This window comes from Spinacia oleracea, chromosome 2 (genome assembly GCF_020520425.1).
Source record: "Spinacia oleracea cultivar Varoflay chromosome 2, BTI_SOV_V1, whole genome shotgun sequence".
Lineage (NCBI taxonomy): Eukaryota > Viridiplantae > Streptophyta > Magnoliopsida > Caryophyllales > Amaranthaceae > Spinacia > Spinacia oleracea.
In genome coordinates this window covers 89734528-89756501 of record NC_079488.1, presented here as the reverse complement: position 1 = coordinate 89756501, position 21974 = coordinate 89734528, and the positions used below count along the sequence as shown (strand labels likewise).

The 21974-nt window shown below is 36.6% G+C and overlaps 2 protein-coding genes across 5 annotated transcripts in view; one reads left to right on the top strand and one right to left on the bottom strand.

Annotated features, from left to right (window-relative positions):
* LOC110777028 (uncharacterized) overlaps positions 1 to 16997 on the top strand; it is a 23465-nt gene extending 6468 nt beyond the window's left edge. For 2 of the 4 annotated variants that reach the window (XM_056837271.1, XM_056837270.1), the window contains exons 2-8: positions 12830 to 12978; positions 13082 to 13173; positions 13364 to 13435; positions 13946 to 14113; positions 14772 to 14867; positions 16203 to 16325; positions 16719 to 16997. In XM_056837271.1, coding sequence (XP_056693249.1) covers positions 13150 to 13173; positions 13364 to 13435; positions 13946 to 14113; positions 14772 to 14867; positions 16203 to 16325; positions 16719 to 16847 — 612 coding nt within the window. In that variant the 5' untranslated portion in view covers positions 12830 to 12978; positions 13082 to 13149 and the 3' untranslated portion in view covers positions 16848 to 16997. Of the gene's footprint in view, positions 1 to 10862; positions 11303 to 12686; positions 12718 to 12829; positions 12979 to 13081; positions 13174 to 13199; positions 13278 to 13363; positions 13436 to 13945; positions 14114 to 14771; positions 14868 to 16202; positions 16326 to 16718 lie in introns of those variants that run through there. The other 2 variants (XM_056837269.1, XM_056837268.1) reach the window with 2 other exon arrangements.
* On the bottom strand, positions 16980 to 21974 carry LOC110777029 (tetraspanin-3-like). The gene is made up of 2 exons (XM_021981622.2): positions 21238 to 21974; positions 16980 to 17577 (listed from the first exon to the last, which is right to left on the bottom strand). Exons 1-2 carry the CDS (start codon positions 21748 to 21750, stop codon positions 17233 to 17235), a joined length of 858 nt encoding a protein of 285 aa, XP_021837314.2. The 5' UTR covers positions 21751 to 21974; the 3' UTR covers positions 16980 to 17232.

The following is a 21974-nucleotide window of genomic DNA, read 5'->3' as shown; positions in this document are numbered from 1 at the left end:
TTCGGGCGCAGCTAGGGAAGGCACGCAACAAAGAGTATGCATCTAATTATGCTATATGATTATGTGTAAATAATATGTTTCCTGGGTTAATGGTTGTTTCCGCATGATCTATGTATATGTCATATGTATCATAACCTAACAGTGGTATCACGAGCCCCTTATTATTTTCATAATCTAAATTGCATGAACATGGTTAAATATTACAAATTTGCAAGAATTAAAAGGGGTGATTAATTTTCGTAATTGTTAATTAATTGCAAATTGCGTTTATTTAAATATATGTACGCAGTTTTTCGGCAGTTTCTTCATTACTCATCCGAATTGAGTGATTTTTGTGTCAATTCCGCATGTAAAAGGCATTCTAAAATTTTGACAAAAATAGTATTTTTCTGCCGAACCCAGAATTCTCAAATTCGAAGCCTAACTATGACTTTTCGAAGGTTTTAGTTTTTCGGATGCAAAATTTCGTAAATTTAAGATGTTAAATTAAATATTTGCGATTCCTGTTGATAAATCTTGAATTTTTGATTGACCTACTGCATATGTTTAACAAGTTTGAATGCCTAGTCTTGTTAATTATGCAATCTAATTTGTAATTATGATTAATTTGTTGAAAATTAGAATAATTTAGAATTAATTTGATTTTCATAATTAATTGTAATTTAATTAGAAACCTATGATTAAAAACCACCATAAAAATTGTAAATTTACGACAAATTTTAAATTTTTATGACCTAGACTTGAATCCATAACAATCGGAAATCAATTGGATAATAAATTTTCGATTTTTTCGCCCTAAAATTATGAAATTAATAATATTTATTAATTTGTCATTAATTTTAAATATAAATTTTAAATTTTTATGCGATTCGTTCAAATAACTTGCACGCACGAAGCAATGGACGCTTCGTGTTACCCTTAAGGGGTGTTGTATAATGCGGGCATGCGACGACGAGCAAGGGAGCTCGTCGCCCGTGCGGCACGAATGCAATGAGCAAGGGCGTAGTGCACGAGCGCAAGGCAGCAGCCCTGCCTTGTGTCGTGTGCCACGAGCAATGAACGGATGGGCATGGGCGAGGGGCGAGCCAAGGCAGTCGCGTGTGGGCAGCAAGCGAGCTGCGCCACAGCGCGCGCTGCCTCGCACAACAGCGCGCAGCCTCGTGCGCAGCGAGCGCAAGCTCGCGTGCCACGAGCGCTGCGCACAGCATCACTCGCGCGCACCAGCGAGCAATCTCGCGCGCCAGCGAGCGATGGCTCGCGCGCACCAGCGCGCGATCTCGCGCGCCAGCGAGCGATGGCTCGCGCGCACCAGCGAGCGATGCAGCGCCCCAGCGAGCGATGGCTCGCGCGCACCAGCGAGCGATCTCGCGCACCAGCGAGCGCGGTAACGCGCGCGCGCTGCGAGCGATAGCTCGCGTGCGGTGGGCGCTGTGCGGAGGCTTGCGTATGGGACAGCAGCAGCTATGCAACGAGCGCATGGGCTGCGCGCACATGGCCAGCAATGGCTGTGTGCGTACAGCCCATGGGCGTGCAACGCGTAGGGTGTTTTGCGTTACGATTAGATCGTTTTGAATGTTTAATTTGAAAATTTCAGTTCACGTAATTTTAATTAATTTTAAAATTAATAATTTGAATTAATTTCTTGGATTTTAATTTTGAATATTATAATTATAATAAATGGAATTTATTCTAATTATTTTACTAAAATTAAAATCATGAATTAATTTAAATGCGACTGAAATTAAATTAAATTTTGGATTCAATTATAAATTTATATGAGCTTTAAAATTTTAATTAAATTTGTATGTTTCCGGTTAGACTAGAAATACAATTTTATGTTTAAAATTAGTAAAGCATATGAATTTATTGGTTTGAGTGGGAGCACTTTTTAGTCATATACTCTTGATTAGGTCTACAAATCCTTAAGGTTAAAACAACTCGATTAGAATTAATAAGGACTGAATAATTGGTAGATTATTGGTGCCCTTGATTAATTGCTGCAAATGTTTACGTGATGCATAATGTGTTTTACTAACCAGCTATGTGGGCCATTCATGATAATGAATGGGTGAATGGTATATATTGTATATGTACTGTTTTGCAGGTTATGAAGTGACTAGTATGGCCCAAATAGGATAGAAAATATGGTCTGCGTACCATTAATTTGAATGTAATTGGTCTAAAGTACCAAAGTTGTTTTTCAATTCAAATATGGTCTGCGTACCATCAAATAGTTGTAATTAGTTATAACTTATCCTATTTGAAGAAAATGGTGCCTCCCACGGAGATTTTTCAAGACGGACTTTGAAGTCAAAGCTTCAAGATGAAGTCGGGCCATACTAGATCACAAATATCTTATGCATGTTTTAAGTTATTTATTGCTTTAAATATGTCTTAAAATGCATGAGATCAAAAGCTTGATTATGTTGCATGATTAAGGATTTTAGTTCACTTAAAATCTAACCAACATAGTAAGAGCCTTAAGTTCCAAACTTAAAAAAATTGAGTTAAAAGGTGCCATGCCAAAATATACACTTGCTTGGATATCCTTTACATCAATCTAGTAATAGTTTTCGCTCAGCGAGGTGTTACTTATTGGTCCTAAAGGGGCAAGGTACACAAACAATTGTGAGTACATGTTAGTTTTGGTGAAACTCAACGATATAAGTAAGGAGTCCTTTTATGTCGTGGCAAATTCGATAGGTTTACCTAATAAGTTCTTAGACGTACCTATCAACCAAGAATAGTTTCTAGACTATTAGCAAAAGGCTTTTGCTTACCTAAGATGTTCTAGGATTAAGTCGACAAACTGTGCTTAGTTCTTCAATGATTTTAGGATCTTGGAATCATTTTATTCACACCTGCCGGAACACATAACTTGAATAAAATGCTTAATAAACATTGAATTATGCATGAATGCTAGAATTTAAGTTTATTAAGAGAAACTGTGAATGGTTATTTATTTGTTTATTCTTTTCAATTGTAGTTTTTAATATGGCAAACAACAATCAAAACATCATCATGGGTTCTGAGCTTATGGTCAAGCTGAACCTGACAAATTTTCTTGAATGGGAAGCTAAGCTAGTTGAAATAGTCAAACTCAATGGACTTGAGTATGTACTATCACATCCCATGCCAAGCTACTATGCCAGAGACATGACCCCTGAGAGATTTTACGCCTGGGATGCGGATCTCAAAAAGGTTATGAGTCTCATGCTGAACAATATCCCTGATGATTGGGCTAGAAGGTTTGTAGCATATGAACCTTTTACGCTCATCAAGAATCTGAGGGATATCTGTCGTGGAAGTACGGAGGACAGGGACCTGAACGTCCATGAGTTGATTGAATCAATGTCTGGGCTAAAGGTTAGTTCTCCCAACAGGTGTTATAGGATGGAGGTCCAAGAAACACATGTTCAGCTCCTTCGCACTAAACAGAGGGTAGGCGTCCCACTGAGGTTCCATGTGGATCTTATGTGTTCATATTTTGATCGCCTAAGTCTACTAGGAACACCAATAAGCGAAAGGATGGCAGTCTCTGTCTTGCTCAATTCACTACACAGTGGGTTTGGTCGCTTCAAGCAACAATACCTAAGTGAACCAAGAGAAGAAACAGTTGCATAATTTATTCACCTTGTCAGAAAGGCTGAAATAGTACTGGACTGTGAAGCCAAAGATTTACTCAAGGCTAGAAAGAGACCATTCAAGAAAGGTGGAAAGTCCAAGGGCAATGCTAAATCAAAGCAGGACAAGTCCACATCAAGCTGTCTTTATTGTGATGGAATAGGCCATTACAAAAGAGAATGTCCAAAGCTAAAGGAAGATCAGAAGAACGGAACAGTCGTTCCATCTTCAGGTATTTTCGTTATAGACTGTATACTTGCTAATTCAACTTCTTGGGTATTAGATACTGGTTGTGGCTCACACTTATGTTCCAATCCACAGGGACTAAGAAGAAGTAGAAAGTTAAGCAAGGGAGAAGTCGACCTACGAGTGGGAAATGGAGCACGGATTGCTGCATTAGCTGTAGGAACTTACTATTTGTCGTTGCCCTCCGGGCTAGTTTTGGAACTGGAAGAATGTTTCCATGTTCCAAGTCTTACTAAAAACATCATTTCAGTTTCTTGCTTAGATGCTAAGGGATTTTCCTTTATAATAAAAGACAATAGTTGTTCGTTTTATTTTAAAGAGATGTTTTATGGATCTGCTAGATTAGTCAATGGACTTTATTTATTAGATCACGACAAACAAGTATATAACATAAATACCAAAAAGGCCAAAAAGGATGATTCAGATCTCACCTATCTGTGGCATTGTCGATTAGGCCATATAAACTTGAAACGCTTAGAAAGACTTCAAAGGGAAGGAATTCTAGAACCATTTGACTTAGAGGATTATGGTAAATGCGAATCATGTTTACTTGGCAAAATGACAAAGCAACCTTTCTCTAAAGTTGGAGAAAGAGCAAATGAACTATTGGGTTTAATCCATACAGATGTATGTGGACCAATGAGTACAAATGCTAGAGGTGGTTTCAGCTACTTTATCACTTTCACTGATGACTTCAGTAGGTATGGTTATGTCTACCTAATGAAGCATAAGTCTGAATCCTTTGACAAATTCAAGGAATTTCAGAGTGAAGTAGAGAATCAATTAGGCAAGAAGATTAAGGCACTGCGGTCTGATAGAGGCGGTGAATATCTGAGCTATGAATTTGATGACCATCTGAAAGAATGTGGAATTCTATCAGAATTGACTCCTCCTGGAACACCACAATGGAACGGTGTGTCAGAACGGAGGAACAGAACCTTGCTAGACATGGTCAGGTCAATGATGGGTCAGGCCGAACTTCCATTAGAATTTTGGGGACATGCACTAAATACAGCTGCACTCACTATAAATAGAGCTCCGTCTAAAGCTGTCGAAAAGACTCCATACGAATTATGGTTTGGAAAGCCTCCAAATGTGTCTTTTCTTAAGATTTGGGGATGTGAAGTATACGTCAAACGATTAATTTCAGACAAACTTCATCCAAAGTCTGACAAATGTATCCTTGTGGGCTATCCAAAGGAAACAAAGGGGTATTACTTCTACAATACATCTGAGAACAAAGTGTTTGTTGCTCGAGATGGTGTCTTTTTGGAGAAAGATCACATTTCCAAAATGACAAGTGGGAGAAAAGTAGACCTCGAAGAAATTCGAGTCGAACAACAAACTCTAGAGAATGCTCAAGATGACATTCAGGATGAAACTCAGAGATCTTTAGAAGAATCTGGTGAGAATCATGGTCAATCTAGAAATGTTACCCCGCGTAGATCGCAAAGATATAGATCTCAACCGGAAAGGTACTTAGGTATTTTGACGAACGAGAGCTATGATGTTCTATTACTTGAAAGTGATGAACCTGCGACTTACAAGCAAGCTATGACGAGCCCTAGCTCCAAGCAGTGGCAAGAAGCCATGCAATCTGAATTAGACTCCATGTCTGAAAACCAAGTATGGGATTTGGTCGATTTGCCAGATGGCTACCAAGCCATTGGAAGCAAATGGGTTTTCAAACTGAAAAAGGACAAGGATGGGAAACTTGAAGTTTTCAAAGCTAGATTGGTTGCAAAAGGTTACAGGCAAGTCCACGGTGTGGATTACGATGAAACCTTTTCACCAGTTGCAATGCTAAAGTCTATTCGAATAATGTTAGCAATCGCTGCATATTACGATTACGAAATATGGCAGATGGATGTCAAAACTGCTTTCTTAAACGGCGTTTTAACAGAAACTGTGTTTATGACACAGCCTGAAGGTTTTGAGGATCCAAAGAATGCTAAAAAGGTATGCAAGCTAAAGAAGTCAATCTACGGATTGAAGCAGGCATCCAGGAGCTGGAATATACGTTTTGATGAAGCAGTCAGTGACTTTGGTTTCATCAAGAACGCGGACGAATCTTGTGTATACAAGAAGGTCAGTGGGAGCAAAATTGCTTTCCTAGTATTATATGTCGACGACATATTGCTTATCGGAAATGACATTCCTATGTTGAACTCTGTCAAGATTTGGCTTGGGAAATGTTTTTCGATGAAGGATCTAGGAAAAGCACAGTACATATTGGGCATCAAGATTTACAGAGATAGATCTAAAAAGATGATTGGACTTAGTCAAAGCACTTATATCAATAAAGTGCTTGATAGGTTCAAGATGGCGGACTCCAAGCGAGGCTACCTACCCATGTCTCATGGAATGACTCTAAGCAAGACTCAGTGCCCAAAAACACTTGATGAGCGTAGACGAATGAATGGGATTCCATATGCATCATTGATTGGTTCAATAATGTATGCTATGATATGTACACGCCCGGATGTTGCGTACGCACTCAGTGCTACGAGCAGATACCAGTCAGACCCAGGAGAGGCGCATTGGACTGCTGCCAAGAATATTCTGAAGTACCTGAAAAGGCACAAAGATGACTTCCTGGTCTATGGTGGAGATGATGAATTAATTGTTAAAGGCTATACGGACGCAAGTTTCCAAACCGACAAAGATGATTTCAGATCACAGTCTGGGTTTGTCTTCTGCCTCAACGGAGGAGCAGTAAGCTGGAAAAGTGCTAAGCAAAGCACCATTGCGGATTCTACAACTGAAGCGGAGTACATTGCTGCACATGAAGCAGCAAAGGAAGCTATATGGCTAAGGAAGTTCATAGGAGAACTTGGTGTAGTCCCCTCCATTAAAGGACCAATAGCCCTATATTGTGATAATAACGGAGCTATTGCACAGGCAAAAGAGCCTAGACACCACCAGAGAGTCAAGCATGTACTTCGTAGATTTCACCTTCTACGAGAGTTCGTTGAAAGAAAAGAAGTCGAGATAAGCAAAATTGGAACTGATGACAATATATCAGATCCATTAACTAAACCTCTGCCGCAAGCGAAGCACAACTCGCACACTGCAGCTATGGGAATCAAGCATATTGGAGAATGGCTTTGATGTCTCTGTTTAATGTTTTAAAGTTTTAGAGTTTAAATCTTTGTAAAACATTATTGGTTAATCATTCACAATAAATGAAAGAAATTCATTTTTCCATTTAATTTGTGGTTTATTAAATGATGAGTCCCTTCAACTTGACGATATATTCAAGATAGACTGTCAGGACCAGTCCTGTGACTAAGAAATGTCTATCAAGTGAACTTGAATGTCAAAGGTTGAAAATGGTCCCTAATTGGAGTTTTCTATAAAATTGGACGCATAGAAAACGTTAGACAATTAGAGTGCAAGATGACTAGTAGTTCTGTTTCTTGAACTATGTGGACATGGCAATGTCATAATCATTTGCATAGATACTTACTTTGGGAAGACTAGTATCGGACAAGACCTATGAAACTTTACTGTAAGAGATGAAAGTCTGTCATAAGTAAATTTCATTAAATTATTAGACACTAAATCCTCAATACCTGAGTGATTTGAGATTACTTGTTTGAGAACTGGTTGCTTTGACGTTGACCAACCGTCGCACCGTAAAAGGAGGCTATAAAGGCAACGCTCAGGTAATCACCTATCAAACGAAGTCTAATCTCAAGATCGCAAGATTGGGATTGTCCTCCCATAAATCGGGATGAGATGCTTAAAAGTTGTACAAGGCCACTCGGAGAGCTAGAAACTGTGAAATGCATGGCCGTGCTCGGATGAATCATAGGCTATGATTATCTGTTTATTTGATCAGTTGAACTCTGAAACCGAGGAACACCTCTGGACATAATAAGGATGACAACTCTTACCTTATGTTCAAGAGCAAGCATCGAGCGACAAAGGAATTAGGAAATGCACACTTGTCCCTAAGGACAAGTGGGAGACTGAAGGAAATAATGCCCTTGGTCCAAGTATGCATTCTATGTTAAGTCTAATAAATGCGGTTCAGTATTAATTAACAAGTTAATAATTCAGTGAGATCAAGTGAGCTGAATGCCTAGCTAGAGGCCGCTTCAGTTCAAGTGGAATTAATGATATTAATCCACAGCTTACTCTTGACTGAACCCGTAGGGTCACACAAATAGTACGTAAACGGATCAAGTATTTAATGGCATTAAATACTCCATCTATGAATATTCGGAACCGACGGATCTTGGTTTCAGTGGGAGCTAAGATCGTCACAGGCAAGAAATGAATACTCCGGAAACGATGATATTGCCGGAAACGGAAATATGGATCGCATCGGAAATATGAATATTATCCAAGTCGTAGATGTTGCCGGAAACGGAAACATGGTACGTATCGGAAAATATTATTGGAAATGGAAATATTACCAGAATCGGAAATATTGCCGGAAACGGAAATATTGTCAGAATCGGAAATATTACCGGAATCGGAAAATAATTCCGGAAACGGAAATATTAAATATTTGTTCGAAACGGAAATTAATTCCGGAATCGGAAATATTAAATATTGTTCGTATCGGAAATAGATTCCGGAAATGGAAATTTAATCGGAAGCGTATCGTACGAATTAGCATCGGACGAGGCCTGCCGGACGAAGGCCCAGCACGAAGCCAGGCCATCGCCCAGCAAGCACGCACGCCACAGCCCAGCGCGCACAAGGCCGCGCATGCGTGGGCCGTGCTGCGCGGGCTGCTGCTCGCACGCGCATGGGCAGCCCTTGTGGCTGCCGTGTGTGTGTGAGTTTCAGCTCATGCGAGATTCCTGAATCTGCAAGAGTCAGTGTATGATTAAATGTCTATTCCTATTGGATAAATTGATTAAGTAGAATTCATGTAGAATTCTAATTCCAATTAATTCGCATCCTACTAGGATTACGATTCCTTTTCCATAACTCTATAAATAAAGGCCTAGGGCTCATAATTTATACACAAGTTTTCAAGTATTCAAAAGTGAGTTTTTGAGAGAAAATCAAACACACATCTTGCCTCAAAAGTGCCGAATTTTCTGAGTACCTTAAGGGCGATTCTAGTTGGTCAATCTTAAGGCGGATCCGGACGTGCTGTGGACTTTCTACGGAGGGACGACACTTGGAGTCCTAAAAGACTTGTTCTTGTTCGGTTCGGGCGCAGCTAGGGAAGGCACGCAACAAAGAGTATGCATCTAATTATGCTATATGATTATGTGTAAATAATATGTTTCCTGGGTTAATGGTTGTTTCCGCATGATCTATGTATATGTCATATGTATCATAACCTAACAGTTATGTGAGACCCAATGGATCTGGGGCGGATCTGGATCCATGTGTTTAAAAACGGGTCTGGGTCCAATATTCTCAGACCCAGACCCGATCCAGATCCGACCCATGTGCCCGGTCAATTATTAGAAATTAGAAATAGGCTAATTAGATACATTCATGCATTAGTATTTTGGCACTAATTTGCGAATTGTGATATTTTATGTATCGAATGTGAATATGAGGTGGTAAATGCCGGTTAAAGTAATGGCGCGAAGAAAGTTTCTAAGACAAAAAATTTAAAAATAAAAAAATAACACTAGACCCATTTTTGACCCGAGACCCATTAGACCCATTCTGAATTTTTCAGACCCATTGGATCTGGGGCGGATATGGGTCCGCCTAAAAAATATGGGTCTGGGTCTCACCAGATCCGGCCCATGCCCATTCCTAATTGTGAGCAGCAGGGGTGTGCCTGGGTGCTGGCAGCATGAGGAGCACCCTTCCCCTATAGAGGTTTATATTGAATAAGGTATGAATTTCTAGTGAACACCCACATGACAGTAAAATAATAATGGACCGTTTGGGGGACCAAACGATATCCAAATTGGCTAAAACTTGGGGGTCCCACGTATTTTGGCCCAATGAAGATGATGGTTGTGCCATATTTTGGGTTTGACGCCTATAAGCCCCGGTTTTGCAGCAGGTATGTCCAGTTGTGCACCGGGAGGTTCTAGAGCGCTCCGGATGGGTCTTGAGCATTCTAGCTTGGTTGGTTCTTGAAGGTTCTAGCTTGGGTGAGTCTTAAAAGAGTCTAATGTCCAAAATTTCGCAGTTGAAATCCAAACTTCTCAAAATGCTTTTAATTGTCCAGCTCCTAAAATCTAATATATAGGGGAGCTTTTTGGAGAGCATTCAGAGCGCCCCGTAGGATTTCCGTGTCATCAAACAATAGTATTATTTTAGATTTATTAAAAAATAAAAATAGATAAATGAAGACCCGGTAAAAGATAATAAGAGATAAAGATTAAAAAAAAACTCAATAAAAAGATAATAAGAGAAAAATAAAAATAGATAAATAAAGAACCCGTCAAAGATAATAAGAGAACAATAACGTTTCTAACTACCGTTTAGAGTTGGAAAAAAAAATCTCATTAAAAAAAAAATTAACTTGTGCATCACACGGACTTTAAATCTATTTAAAATACATCCAACTTGAGAAGGGATTATCATAACCATAAATCTATAATTGATACGGAATGAGACAGGAAATAAGACATAATTACGAGGGGATTTAAACTGCAAAAATGCAAAATTTAAAACCGTGTGGATAGAACTTGTACGACATACATACTTGCACACCTGACAGGAAAAAGCTACATGTATACCTAGTGTACAAGATTCTCTTGTACCCCACCATTAATTTGTTGACACATCATCAAACCCACTAAAAAATAAAAATAAAAGACAATAAATATGTCATTTCGACCAATAAAAAAACATGGTATATAAGATAACTTGTACACTAGATGTACATGTAGTAGGATCCCAAATGACATGACACATCAATAAAAAGTATGACAAAAGTTTCATGAATAATGGGCAGATCAACAGATGTAATAACTTCCACCACAAGCTCAAAACACAAAAATGGAAATAATGCACAATCCAAAACAATGAAATAAAAACAACAAAAAGCCACGTCTATTTGGGCGGCAATTGTAGCAACCATTACCATTACAATTACCAATTTAGCAATTTTGACGCCACGCCCCCCCTCTGTCTCTCAATCTCTCTTTCTTTCACACTTCTCTTCAAATTTAATCCGCGGCTCATATTTTTGGACCCAAACTAACTAATTAGCTTACAATTTCCATTACTATATACCAAAATAATATTCCATTTCCCTCTTCATTTTATTCTCACCTCTCTGGAAGAACAACAAAAAAAACCAAAAAAAGTTGAAAATTCTTTAATTTCTTCATCAAATTTTTTTTATTATATCTTCAAAAAATTTAATATATTTCTAATTCTATTCTCATTTAGTTTTCCCCAAATTGATAATAGAAAGTAACCTTGGTTGATCAGACTATAGTATTTTTTCTGGTGGAAGAAAAAGGAAGATGGTTCAGATAAAGGAATTGTATCCTCTCTATTTTCTTATTTATTATTTATTATTTATTATTTATTATGCTCCAACTTTTTTGTTATTTTCCTTTAAAATTGATATGTTATGCTATGAATCAATTTGGTTGTTATCATATTTTGGTTTGTAAGTGTTGCATGAGGACATTAAAATTAAACATTCCGTAATTGTAAACAATTCTAACTTGTTTTCCTGTACACCTAGAGGGGTAACTAGATGTACCTAATTATGATCAGTTTGGGAACAAAATGATGGTTGAATTCCCCATCATCCTTATTGGTAGTAGTAGAATTTAGTCTTTGTTCTCGATCATTGATCATTGATCATTGATCATTGATCATTGCCACCTAGAAAGATACTACCTCCTGTTAAATTTAATTGTTACTTTACTATTTCAAATTTGACAATTATTTCTGAACAAAGGGAGTGTTTTTGTTATTGGTTATAAGCTGTTAATTAATAGGAACACTAAATAATATGACTGCAATTTGAAGGTTCTAGTTGTAAGCTTAATGAACAGTGACTGGCTATGTGTTCAAACTATTTTTGGGCCTTTTGCAATATATCATCAGGCTTAAATGTTGCATTTTCATGTAGTTACCAAGTGATTTCAATGTTATTGATACATCAGTACGTATGTTATTGATAGATCAGTATGTATAATCAGAGATTCTATTGTATACGCATGCATACAACAAATTTTGTTTATCCGCCATTCTCCAAAGTTTATATGTTTACATTGCAAAAGTTCCACTAATATCTGAGTTGTAACTTGTAAGTACCTGCAGTAAATGTTCTAAGAAAATGACTTTAAATTTAGGTCTTAACAAACTTTGTTTATTGTTTGCACTTTCATATCATACTTCCTCTGTTCTTTTTAAAATGACACAATTATTTAGGCACATTTGTCGATGTACGATTTCAAACATTAATATCTTCAATTATGGATAAGAAAAAATATAAAAAATTGATATTTAAAAAATATTTATTGAGACGAATCTAACAAGACCCCACACGACTATGTTTTTTCTTAAGTATAAATCACAAAATGAAGTCAAAGGAGCTTGTGTGAATAGTGCCCAAAACTCAATCGTGTCATGTAAATAAGAACGGAGGAAGTACATAATTTCCTCGGTCCATGACCAGTATGGTCTGTTTGCTAGGATTGTGTGATGATACATTTAAGAGTAGGCGTGTTCTTGATTACTGCAGAACTTGTGCTACATGACATTTATTTGATTGTGAACTGTATGTTAGAATCTAAGCTATACAACAATGTTTTTGTGGGTTATGGGTTTTCTGTATGTTACATTTACTGATCCATTATTTTCTCCCTTAAATTTCCTTGACTTTGACCTGTTGATCATTGGGCCACGTCTAGTCGAATTGTCATGCCTATGTCACTTGCTGAGGTAAAAGAAATTGAGAACACCCCATTTCTACTGATTTAACCACAACTTCTGTCTCAAGTTGGTCTAATGTTGTCTTTCTCTTTACCCAATTGGTGTTTTCTGTTTTATGCAGTACGAGGTTGCACAGATGTATATGGTTCTAAAAATGCAACAGGAAAATACAACAAATATCGAAGGAGTTGATGTTCTGGAGAATAGACCTTTTGAGGACAATGTATTTGGAAAGGGCCATTACACATCAAAAGTATATAGTTTTCAGAGGTAATATATGCCTCTAACTGTAAATTACTACATGACCGAATCAAGTTCCTTTTAAAATTTATGATACTTGTATGTATTTTTTATTTTACTTTCTGTTATGCAGCAAAATCCCCTCTTGGCTTACAACATTCGCGTCAGCAGATTCTCTTCTACTGAAAGAGGAAGCATGGAATGCATATCCAAAATGCAAATCAGGTAGCCTTTTATTTATAACCCTGATAGACTTTTTATTCTCCTAACGTATGCTGATATATTTGTTCTGTCTATCTGAAACTGGACCTGAACATCTAGTGATCAAGGTAAATTTGCTTACTGCTCACAGAAATATTTCCATATTGTATTTTGCTCCGCTGATTTATGTGCTTACTAATTACTAATTATGCAGTGTTCACGCTTGAGCAAGCTGCTTCTTTCTATAGATACTATTCACGTGGCGGATAATGGAAAATCAGAAAATGTAGGTGATTGAATTTATTGTTATTTCATTTCCTCTGTATCCTAGTTTCATATGGACTACTGTTAAGGGTGTTTCTATAGACTTTTACTTTGTAAAAAAACTAGTTTTGGCGGGAAAGGTTGTTACACTTACACAAGCTCCTAACAGAATTCTGTTGATATTCATGTTAGATTGTAATATTCATTGAGAAGATCAATAAAGTTATACTTGTCAATCATCCCATATTCTCTCTCTTTTCTCTCTAATCTCTCAAACTAATCTGCAAGAGTTCACTAAGAACTCTGACAGAATCCAATAGATTATAGGATGGTTGCCTTCCTGTAACAACTACGTTACTAGTGATTATTCACCTTGAGTTAGGAATGAGCCGATAGCATGAAACAGTAAAAAAAATTATCACTAATAGGGAAAGAGAAAACATATGCTAAAGCCGGTATCTGTAAACTTGTAAAGTATATCGTGTTCATGTCACTGCTCTGACTAGTAGATTACTTGTTTGTATCTTTACAGGTGCACGGTCTAAATAAAGAACAATTAGCATCGAGGCAGGTGGAAGTTATCGATATTGCATCATCTGTAAGAGACTATTGGAGCTATTTGGTTGGTAGTTGCAATGTGGATTTGTCTACGTTCAGATCAGCAAGGACCAACCGAGGACCGTTGACGGAAGGCTGGAGAGTAAGTCTACAGTTTGCAGCCAATTTCAATTTAATGATTGCTACCTCTGTTGCTTTTTCTATACCTCACTCTACTAGAACAATTTCTGGAATTCGTGTGTAATGTGTTTTTGGCTGAACGGAAAGATTTGATCAAGTAATCAAACAGGTAAGGCCCACAAACCCACGCGTGTGCATCGCATTCTCCAAAATCCCAAGGCTTTCCCGACGCGTGTGTCAACCAAGACCACTCTCCCACTTTCTCAAACGAGTAGTACACCAACCCTCCACTTTTTAAACAAGAGGAAAATATACACTTTTTCACTCTTTTCTCAACTAGAATTTCCAACACGTCATTCTTTTGATTGATTTAAACAGCAAGTTGAACCATCATTAGCTCATTTATCTCTAAACTGTGTGATAACCAACATTAGGAGTCTTTTAAATTGAGTGGTAACTAATAGCGGCTCTCTCTACTGGTTGATGTAAATTCCTTTGATTTGTAGTCATATATTTACTGAAAGTTATCAGTTTTCCACATTTAAATATTCTACAAAAACATGGTTCTAGCATACTTTTTAATTTTCTGATAAATAAAATGCAGGGGTGGAGCTGAGAGTTCACCTCTTGATTTCTTTGTCAGATTGTGGCATTTGATGACATTTTGTTGACGCATGCAGGATCGATGCAACCCTGTTATGACTGCATATAAACTAGTAACGGTTGATGCTCCATACTGGGGCTTTGGTAAACGATTGGAGCAAGTGCTGATGGCGGTAAGTGTCATCAATCCTCATCACTGTTTTACATACACTTGCGGTTACTGGTGTCTTTGATTGATTTCTTTAATCTGGCGTCTGGTAACAATGAAGGTTTCTGCTGCTTACTCTAGAAAATAAGGGGTACTGAATAAATTTTGGAGGAACTTATGAAAGTTTTATTGTCATTAAATACGTGATCATAACCAGCTCAAGATCCATGACAGACAGACCTGTCAAAAATTGATCCTACCCGAAACCCGTTACAAAACTGACCCGAAAATACTAGGTCTTGAACAGAATTTTGTGAGCCAAAACCCAATTTTATCTTGAACCCGAACAACTTGAAACATAATGGGTCAAAACCCGACCGAATCCATTTTTAACCCGACCAATCGAAAATCATTATATTCGTAGAAAATAAATTTATGAGGATATTTTTAGCATAATAAACATTTTATTGTTACTATTGCAGGGTGTAATATGATCTTGTTTTGACTTATACACCATATTATGGTTGAATTTTACTACATATAAGATTGTATATGATATTTTGGTATTTCATATGCACTTTTTTTTATATTTTATTGAGATGTGATAATATTTTTCATACTAATTGGTGAAAATTATAATAGGTGTACTAAAATCTCTCAACCCGAGGGTTCTGGATCATAAACAAACATTTGTGAACCCGAACCTGTAAGGGACCGACTCAAATGAACCCGAACCTGTAAAGGACCGACTCAAATGAACCCGAACCCGAACCGGAAAGTAAAATATTGCAACCCGACCCGACCCATTTGACAGACAAACCAAGTTGAATTTATCATACACAACCTAAGGGAGTTCTTTGTTACATGAAACCTTCTGTACTACTAGTTTATGTCAAATGTTGCTTTAAGGATAAGCCAGTTCACTAAGTAGTACCCCAAGATTCTCTTAGGACTCACAGAAGTCGCAACATCATTTTGCTGGTTTTTTGTAGGATATACGATATCACTGCTTCACGTGGCGCTTATGTTTTCCTTGAGTATCAACACTTTTTTACCAATTTTCTTCATCTAGATAAGTGGCGCAGTGCTCCTTGACGTAAGGGGGGTTGCTGTTAGTTGTTAATATTCTGAATAAGACATCAATGCTCTTAGCAAGCTTTTGAAGCTTACATATGCAGTTTGCAAATGTATTTAGTTCAATTTTCGAAATACCAAGGTATCTATCATTCCTGACAACAGCTTTTAGCTAATGGCAAGGTTGCAAGTGTCGTGTCTTTGAATTGTTAATATTGTTATTCTGTTTTACCTCAAATAAGTTGGCCAGTTGTTTGTACTTAATATGAATACATTTCTTTGATAGGGTGAGAGGTCGCTTTTCCTTGAAACGCACAGCAACATTTTTGCCTGGATTGATGAATGGCATGGTACGAGCATTGAAAAGCTGCGGGAGCTTGAGGAGCAGCTCTATTCATCATCCAATGAGGTAGGATTTTTGTATTAATATTTGATGCATGTGGAACGTGCTTGTTCATTTATAAAGTTCTACGGAGTTACGTTTTTTAATACTAGGATCCGAAGTATGGCATTATGACTTCACTATAATTTGGCAGTTCCGGCTTTAATCTGATCTTGAAAAAGTTTCGTAGTAATTTCAATGAACTCTCGACTGATGTACTTTCATAAGGGTTTTTTAGGGAAATGATTTTGGTACACCCATTGCAAGACTCAGTTTTCACTGCTCTACTCATAAAGAGATGTGCTAAAATCAGTTTCCGATTCTTTATTGTACATAGTATGATGTAATTTCCCAGTGCCTTTTATGTTACAACTTACAAGTGAATGAAGATTTATTCTGTTGCAAATTCCATTGAAACAGGGCAGTATGATACCAATGCAACTAAATGATAAGGATGGTTACGATCGAAAATGTTTGTTGGAGGGTAAAGGCTCAAAGTCTCAGCTAAAGTCCGAGGACCATAATTTTGGTGTTGCAATGTCTGATTAATGGTATAGTTTGCTGACTATAAATTAATTGTAGGTAGTGTATTAGATTTGTTTTTGTAAGGTTGTAATTCTCTTCCAAAATAAGACAATGCAGAATTGTTGTATTTGCTTCAAATAATAATATTCATATATATTCTACAAATTGAAGCTATTTGATATTGGATACAAAGTTGATACAGAGTTTGAAGATCCAGAATTTGTTACATATTATCATAATAAAGCACATCCCTAGCTTGTACATTTTATACGCCAAACCAATCCCTCCATACAAAAAGCCTTGAGAAATAAACAAAATGACATTCGCCAAATATGAAGCCATGGAGAACGTACATACACCACACCACATTTTCTGTGAATAACAGATCGATATGATCAATGGATTTAAATTAAAAATGCATTGCAGTAGGGTGTGACTTGGTCATCCTAGTTTCGCCATACGACTCGTCATTGTCCATTCTCTTGTTGTTTCGAAGAGCTGCATAAGCAATAACATAGAAGATAACGAGGAGTATTAGAACGATGATATTGATCACAGACACCTTCCTCCAGCTGCGCTTCAGGCTTGCGAGCACACCAGCCTTGCAGGAGTCGCAGTCGTAGCATAACTGCCGTTGATCGTTGCTCCATCTTTGACAGTCTGGGCTGTTTCCTACTAACCCACCTCCTGGTCCCCATAAGGTTTCATTCACATACCCAAAACCACAATCTGTTGGCGGCTTGCAACATCCCGACTGTCGTATAAAATATTCTAACAAATTAGTACCAAAACTACGAAAGCGCGCTTATAACAACGACGAATACATAGATTAATGATCTAGTAGCTCAAATAAGGCTTAAACTAAGAACAAGGTAAATTATCTCTATTTTAGATACTAACATAAGTTGGACTTGGAGGTCACAGGGTCGAGTCCCATGAGCTGCGAAATAACACCACTTAGACAATAAACATGTTAGCTATTTTGCGTGACTTATCCGAAAAAGGAAGACGGACATAGAAACGGCTAGGATGCTCCTAGATGGGATCTATCTCAATGAATTCTCAACATATATATGCCTATGTAGGAAGTCATACATCACCTAAATTCCGTAAAAAGGAAATTTCCTGCCTTTGGATTTGGACCAACAAGACCTTTGTCATGTATATACACCATTTTAGTGCTGTAGGAACTAGCATTCTTATTTTTGGAATGATGATTTTTATACACAAGGTTGAACAATGGTTCCTCCTTTATTTATCATAACAATTGAGATTTTACCCAACTTATACAATACCCTTTGATTATCTATATACCAAGTATTGCGTTTTTATCCTTGTTATAATTTCAAATATATTAATAGTTAATGATCAGAAGTTAAGATACATTATATTTCACCTAAGAGAAATAGTTGACAAAATATATTCCTAGATATGTCCTATCTCGATGATTTGTCATTTTGTCAACATGTGCAACGTAGGAATTAGTGGCTTAAATTATCCAACCAAAAATTTCAGTCTCGTCATATTTCTAGAATTTCATTATAGGTCTAACTAGTCTTCTTTCTGATTGATGTATGAGTATGAGTGTATGACATCTCACCAACCCATGTTGCGTAATTAAGAAATAACTATTAAATATTAACAGTCAATTGCATGTCTATGATTGTCCTCCGTGTGAGTCTATGGCACCGTGAAAACACAAATGTTACAACTAGTTAAGACAAATGACATGATAATATGGACTTCTTTAGTATAGAAAAATGTTCTTTTAATTAGTTTTTGTATTTATGCAATAAGTGATGAGAAGAAAACATTTTATTCTCTTCATAAAATACATAAAGCACTTTTGCATGAAAAGTTACGCACTTTACATATGTAGACGTGCAATAATCAACAATAGGATCTTGAAATAACAATTCTAACGCATGCAATTTTTAAAATATAAAAAAAAAAAAAAAAAAAAATTGAAAGACAGTTTTCCAAGTTTTTGTTATATTTTTATGGGTTGTTATTAAATTTTTAAATGAAATGATCTTTGGGTAGCAAGTTGGGGTCAAACGAAGCGTAAAGGAGTAGGTAGAGTGAAACGGACTGTGGACTCCATGAACTACAAAACAAAGGTCTTACGATTGCTTCTCACTTTCTCAGTTCTCAGCAAGATTCCAATTATCTCACTTTACTATTTTCGCTTTGAAGTTGACCCTATAATGCACCAAATATATGAAGTTCTCGCATGCATTTATAATAAGGTGCATCTTCTCACATACTACAAAGTTAAAAAAAAAAAAAAAAAAAAAAAACTAATATGTTCTTGTTTAAAATATCTATAAAGGTCGTATTCGTGTCAAAATGATGACATGGCATGTTTATGTGTCATGATTTAAATTGGAAACTAAAATATTTAACTTATATAACCTATTATACATGTTTCAAAAAAAAAGGTAAGAAAATCTTAATATTCTAATTTGCTTCCTTCTGTATATCGACTACCTTATTTACATATTTTTATAGTAAAAATATTCTGATGACGTATAGCATATGTGAAGACTATATGTACCAATTAAACAGCAACACGTAAGATTGCGACAACTAAATATTATCGCAACCTGTGACCTTAATCATCACCCTATTAATATACATAAAATTTTGTGAATTACTACCTTTCAGTTGGGTGGTATGTGAATTGCTACTCTCTGCTCCCAATATCCTGCTCTGCTCCCAATTTAACCGCGAAAACCCAATATCCTATCCACTAGTACTACTCTGCTCCCAAAGATTCATAGTTGTAATTACATGTCTATAATCTTTTGTTTAGTGGTACCCAGTAGGGCATACTTTTCAGCTTTTGGTCTTTAGAAAAGCTAACAATTAGGATTCAATTTCTTTTAAAATAATAATGGTCAAATTACTGTTATTAATTGTCTTCATCACCAACCTATAAAGACTTGCAAGAGTCCAAATGATTTTCCTTTTTAATCTTCAAAAATATCTTTTTTCTTTTTTCTTTAATCTTTCATCTAGTCATGGTGAATGGCCCTCCACACCTTATCCCATGTGATGTATCCCAAAATATATGCATTCATGGACTCTGAAGTCTGAACAGATAAGCTTCACCGTCCACAACCATACTCTCTAACTTGAACATTGGATACGGATATTGATACGAATACGGATACAAATACTCCCTTCGATCCCCGCTTTGTTTACTACCTTACATGTAAAAAATAAATCTACGAACAATATTACTCCGTAGAAAGGAATAATTGATTTAATAATCTAACTTTAGACGTTTCTTTTTTATTAATCTCAAGGTATGACATTATTTTTTAATAATCTAACTTTATAGACCTTTTTTAATGGTCCTTATAACCTTTCACCAACGATGATTCATAAAAGAGGAGAGGGTTCTGCCAAAGTGCAGGAAAGAAGGAAGGAAGAAAAGCTTTTTAAAATATTAGACATATAAGAGAACAACGAGCAGATTGGTAACCGGTTACAAGTTACAACCATTAGAAGTAAATAGGTAATAAAATAAAACCGACCAAATATGGATAGTATTAGAAAGAATCAATCACCCATCCAGCTTAAAGTTAAGATATTTATCATTACTGCCAGTCAAGCAACATTAGTTTTATATTAAAATGTTACGTATAGTTGTACTCCGTACTACATTAATAATTCCCTAGCAAAAAGATCGGATCTAAATTACCCAACGCTAACTTAAACTATACCCGAAAGGCTGAAACCAGCTCATCTATTCCAAGTCGAACTGAATTAGAACCAATTCAACAAAAAAAATTAAAAAAAGTCAGGACTTTTCAATTTTCAACATAACCAAATCGAGAAAAGACTCAAATACACACCAAATTGATTGACTCGTCCCCGGAATATATCCCAACGTAAATTAACCTAAACCAAATCCGATACAAAACGGCCTGTTTGTTACAGTAATTGGTACCTCTCTAGTTCTAGATGCAAAGAGAGTCATATTATTGCGGTATTGCACGTTATAGTTTGGCCCAATAAAACAGAAATGGAAGAATAACCGTTTCACTTCTCTTTTGCGCACTCATTATTGATTCCAAATTTTAAATAATTGAGTATTCTAAGTTTTTTTCATTTTTTTCAATCTTTTGTACGGAGTTTTACTGGAGTTCAACTTCAACTTCCATTACTTTCTCCAAAATAGCAAAATTAAGTTAATTAATCTAATATTTTTAATAAATAAAACTAAAAATTCTATGCTACCAAAAAGCAAACAATTATACAACTTGCAATTATTATACTACTTGTAATAGAATAATAGCAGAATCCCAGGAATCTTATTCAATAATCAAGTAAATTGGGAGTAAAACTACCATTAATCAAATTGAAAAAGGGTAATTAATAATAAAGGAAATTAATGAAGATTTACCTCAATAGGATTGAGCTTCCTAGAGAAGAACCTATCAGAAGTTTCAGGAACACCATGAACAGTCCGACGCATCTTACCACAAACCCTAGAATCCCTAATACATGAACTTAGCTTCGCCCAATAACCCGGATCCGAAACCTTCTTCTCAAGCCAACCCGAATAATCCTCCAAATTATACTCCAAATAAGCTCGGTTTAAGACGGGTCGACCCGAGCCTTTATCTGTAACGGCATAAGCGAAGACGACAAATCCGATTAAAGCGGCGATGATGAAAAACATGGCCCACATGTAAAGGTACATGAGGAAGGTGTTTCTATAGCAAGAACCAGCAAAACCAGCTAAAGAAACGACCATTAAAGAGACACCGATTACGATCAACGGCCATTGAAGGAATTGCATACAGTCGGTTGAGTTGGCTTTGCTGTTTAGCCATATTCCGCCTGCTAAGATTGGGATTGAGAGCAGGAATGTTAAGAAGTTTACTACTCCAGTTAGATGGTTGCTCGCTCTCATTTTTTTTTATTTTTTTTGTCAGGGTCGTTCTTGAAATTGTAGAGGAGGGAGTATATGATACTGTAAAAGTTGCTTTTGGAGGGGGTTAAAGGTGTTTGAATTTTTGAAATACTTTTTTTTTCTTTTTAAACAAAATTATGTGGAGTGTTGTATTAATATATGAAGATGGTTGGAAGTGTTGGTTTGTTGTCTATATATGGTAGTCAGTAGTGCTAGATGCGCGG